The sequence below is a fragment of the Micromys minutus genome (assembly GCF_963924665.1).
Source record: "Micromys minutus genome assembly, chromosome: 1".
Taxonomy (NCBI): domain Eukaryota; kingdom Metazoa; phylum Chordata; class Mammalia; order Rodentia; family Muridae; genus Micromys; species Micromys minutus.
This window is the reverse complement of record NC_137969.1, coordinates 93,671,410-93,676,450: the sequence shown is the minus strand read 5'-3', so window position 1 is coordinate 93,676,450 and position 5,041 is coordinate 93,671,410. Positions and strand designations below refer to the sequence as shown.

The 5,041-nt window shown below is 35.7% G+C and overlaps 1 protein-coding gene across 1 annotated transcript; it reads right to left on the bottom strand.

Moving 5' to 3' along the window:
- Positions 1-559: 559 nt before the first annotated feature.
- LOC308436970 (cathepsin Q-like) lies at positions 560-4,725 on the bottom strand (the record flags this gene model as incomplete). Its single annotated transcript, XM_080937990.1, is given in 8 exon segments — positions 560-637; positions 639-660; positions 1,466-1,580; positions 2,288-2,450; positions 2,912-3,136; positions 3,948-4,127; positions 4,221-4,343; positions 4,600-4,725. Coding segments are annotated over 8 exon segments (1,032 nt in total).
- Between the last annotated feature and the right edge of the window lie 316 nt (positions 4,726-5,041).

Below are 5,041 nucleotides of genomic sequence, written 5' to 3'. Positions count from 1 at the left end.
AGTAGTACATGGTGACCTTTCATTTTACAGAAGGGCTATGAGTATATAAAGGGTGAATTTGTGTTAGCTGAAAATGTCCAATTCAGAAATTATCACATAGTCTTTCAGAGAAGAGTTTCTGAAGATATATAGAACTTTGCATTCAAACAACAGCCAATGAAGGAAAGCATCTATCCCAGAGGATCAACCCACCTTTTCTCCTGAATACGAGACCAACACTCAATCCAAACTCTAAGGTGAGTTGAATTTCTTATCACAAAAAGTAACTGCCCAATAGATATAAAAGGTAGAAAATTAAATTTTTAAAGGTTTTTATTTGCATATCCATTAATCATGAAATTAAAGTTGCTTTAGGAAACATAAGCATTCATTAGTAAAAGGAAAAGTTACAGTGCTCATGTCAAATATTATTTGTAAGCTCCCAGAGTTCACATCACAATGTAAATATTGTGGGCTGTAAGAGTTCAACATATTCATCAGAGGCTGATCACTGAAGTGGAAGACACATTTCTGGAAATTAAGTCTCAGGCTACATGCTTCCTGGTGACCATCAGGCTGCTCACACAGTAGGGTATTGGGCAAATGAAGCAATTGCACAGTGGTTGTTCTTGTCTTTGGCGATCGTCATATATCCCCCCCATTCCCCATTGTTTTCCCCAGCTGAAAGAAATCACATATTACATTTAGTAGAAATAATGCCACATGATAGACATACTACAGTAACTGCCAAGAGGAAAACATAACAGAAGTATGAGAGAAAGCAAAATATCTACTCCCGAGTTTCAAGTGGTCCCTCTAACATGATGTGAAAACTACAGCTGAGAATGGGAATTTTTATACATACATGCATCAAAGCTAAAACATGTTTTACCCAAGACAAGACTGATGCCAATAACATAACAATAACAACCTAGAAACCAGATAAAGAATGAGAAATTCACAATAGTATATATTTAGCGAGCTTTTAGAGTCATAGGAAAGATCAGAATTTAATGAGTGGAGCTCAACTTCAAGGTTATTAAAAACCAAATTGACATTGTCCTGTGCCTATAATAAATGTATTTAGTATATGGACACAAGGTATACATGTAGAAATATGGCTACATAGAATAAATTATAGATTCCTAGATTAGCCAGCAACACTACCCCAATATGGAAGTTTTATAATGATTGAGAAACAACTGATGTTAAAACCAGGCCTCCACACAGGTGCACTTGCACACACACACACACATGTGCATAAAGACATGCATATGGGCAGACTGACCACACACATGTACATGGAAAAACAAGAATAAAATTTGTTTACCATAATTGGGTCAAAATTATCCAGGATGTGTATCAAAATAATGACTGCAACTTTAAGTCTCTTCATGAATTGCCTTTTAGAGGGTCCAGGCTCTTACCACTAAACCACCTCTTTAACCCCTGGAATTTTAAATATGGATTTTTTGTCAGTTTATACCTGTTCTTGATCAGCCAGTAGTTATTGCCGTCTGTTTCATTTCCTTCAAACCCATAGCCAACTACCAGAACTGCATGATTCACAGTACTGCTGCAATTTGGCTCATGATAAATACCTGACAGATAAAATGGAAAATGACATAAGTTGCAAAGATATATAACAGTGAGTGCTGCCACTGACAACAGGGAGGCATTTTCAAAGATCCCTGAAATCATATAAACTACAAGGAAATAATGAGATTTCTGAATTTTTCATAAGAATATATATACATATATCAGTAATATATATGTACTTATATATATATGTGTGTGTGTGTGTATACATACACACACATATATGTATATACATAATACATAAATATTCACATATACACACATATACATGTTTTATAAAAACCAAGAAAATAAAATTAGTGAGATTTGGTGATTACCATTCTCTATAAAAATATGAGATGACCTCTTGATATTATGTATTTTTATTACTAGATCTATGTCAAATTAAACTTACAGGGCATAAATAACTTAATTCAAAGGCTTGGTAATAATTTGATTTCAGACAAACTGTCTCATCACATATGTAAAAGTTCTGTTGAAAATTTAGGAAGCCAGTGATTTTTTATTAAGTGTGTCATATTAACTTTCATGCAGAGGTTCATGTCAGATGAAATTCAGTACTCAAAAGTATTGCATGAGTTTGAGTAAAATCCAAAACTCAAACCTTTACATTATATCTTTTACATAACAGCTGATCTTTGAACATGTCACAGTGTAGGTATGTCACAAGTGTTTCTTCATATTTTCAAATATGAAGAAATATACAAACCCTTCTTGTAGAATCTAAAACTCCCAGAGCCAACATGAATTCCAGTAGCAATGGGCCCTTTAGTTGCTACAGCATCCATTAGGACATCTTCACTTTCTGGGAGGACCACAAATCCTGTGATGTTAGCAGATGAATACTTAGGGTTGTACCTGCATAGTCCTTCCTTTGAAAGATGAAGAAGTGGAAACTCAGTTACTTCCTTCTACCGCCTGGAAGCAAGAGTCACAACCACATCACCCTGTACTTTGCAAATGAGCACATATAAGTAAGGAGTTTTAAAAATAATCCTGGGCAGTAAAATGTTACCGCATGTTTAGGAACTAAAAATAAGTTCTTTTCTCTTCAATTACAACCAATAAGTCATCCTATTCATAAGAAATTGGGTGACACAGAGTTCTGAATTATGTGTACAAATGTTTCCATATTCTCCATGTACATGAAAGAAAAAAGTTTATATGGATATCATTACACCAAAAACTGTGGCCAACATTATATAAAAAAATCAGTGATAGTGTATAAAGAGATTCTACCATGTAATCTAAGCTCTGAAGATAGTGTATGATCTCTAAAATTGTCACCTACTTACAAGGTGAGCTGAAATGACAACTTAGGAAGTCTACTTACTTTTCGTTCATATGGATAGGTTGCTTCAGCCTCCAGACCTCCATTATGAAAAACATATTGGAAGGCATTGTATGTATTACCCCAAAGGCATCCTCTATTGCCTTGAGGTTTAGAACAGTCTATTAGGTTCTGCACACTCAGTGGGATCAGTTTGCCTGTTTTCTTGAACATTTGTCCTTCTATGGCACCAGTCACAGGAAAAGCCCAACAAGAATTACAGCTTCCCTAATTAGAGGAAAAAATATGGTCTTTCATATACAAATACTAACTCAAGAAACAACATAGACAGCATAATAATTAATGAAAATGAAACTGGAAGTTGATAAATCCACAGGAAAGAGTGATCAGTCTCCTAAGAGAAATTGGATGCTGTAAGTATACACATACTCCAATACACACACACACACACACACACACACACACACACATGCACACACACATATGCACATACACATGCAAGCACATACACCCCCCCCACACACACACACTCACATTTGAGTGGGAGTTACTAGTTTTATGGGATATTAATGACCAATAATTGAAGTGAGCTTGTATTCTACATAAAATGAAGATAGTAATAGTTGGGGAATACATATGGCAGACTGCTAAGACCAATATACACTGTAAAATGTATAAAGCTTTAAAAAGAGAAAAATGTTATTTAAAAAATGACTGCCAATTCCCCCACATTCAATTTGAATACATAGACATGTCCTATTTTGTCATTCATGTAGTTTAAGAAAATGGGCATAGCCTGGCATGATGGTACATGTGTTTAATCCCAGTACTCCGGAAGCAGAGGCTGATGGATCTCTGTGGATTCAAGGCCAGCATTGTCTCCAACTGAGTTTCAGAGCAACCAAAGTTTTTGAATTTGAGAAATCCTGTCTCAAAAAAGCAAGTAAGCAAGCAAGAAAGCAAGCAAAAGCAACAAAGATAAAAATCAGGAGGAGCAGAGAAGTAGAAGAAAGCAGAAAAGGAGGAGGAGGAAGAAGATTAGAAAGAAGAGGAAGAGAGGCATGTGACACTGTCATACCTGTTTCCTCACATCAGTCACATAGCCTTCATTTCTCCAATCAACAAATTTGGGCAAAGCATCTCGCCAATACCAAGAATTAGGGAAAATATTACGAAGTGCACATTTCCAGACACTTTTCCCCGTATTGTGAACTGGCAATATAAACCCAGATAATGTGTCCTTGAATTCTTCCTCAGTCTTCAATAAAAAGAATAGAAGTGACTATTATAAAAAGACTTTATGTAAAGATGTCAAGAGAACACAGTGTGAGGCAATCCATGTCATACTCACCATGTCAGCAAATTCATTTACTTCCATGATGAAGGTATTTTTCCCCAGGGAATTTTCCCTGTTGTGCTGTTCAATCTTTTTCACATTTTCTTCCCATACTGCTCTCTTCAGAATCTCTTCCTCCTAGATGACAATATAATGGGAGGGAATTCTTTCTAGTTAAACTTCTGCATAAGCTGACCATACTGACTACAAGTCCAACCTGACTAGAGGCAAAGATAGGGATCTCAACATAAAAGAGTCTGAACATCCTGTGCTCACAGTGAATTTAGTTAGGTAAATTCTCAGCGGTTGTGGTGGCTGTGGTAGGACACATATGACCTCCCATATACCTATACACATTTACTCTGCGCCCCTGGACAATTTCTTGGATACCAACCGGACTGTATAACTTTTTATAGTCCTTTTTCCAGTCTTCCCATTTTTCATTCAAACTAAGATCAAATGCTGAAGCACCTGACACAACCCCTAAGCACAGGATAACGAAGAAGACAGCAGGAGTCATGTCTCAACCTATATATAGAAGATAAATGAAGACATGACTACAGAGTTTTTTAAAAATGTCTTTTTGCTTCTTTCTGAGAAATTAAGCCTTTCATGGTTAATAAAATAATTAATGTTATTTCTCCAAATACTTTTCAAAAGAGTGTAGAAAATGTCTAGGATGTTTTCCAACTGAGTCACACAGTGATGGTTACTAGATAAAATGAAAAGTGAAAAACATATACCCAGAATTCTAGCACTGTAAATTTTAGGTATTCCCATTCTTGTTTCAAAAAGGTTTCCATTCACATTGAGAAACAAGTGTTTCAGTATATCTC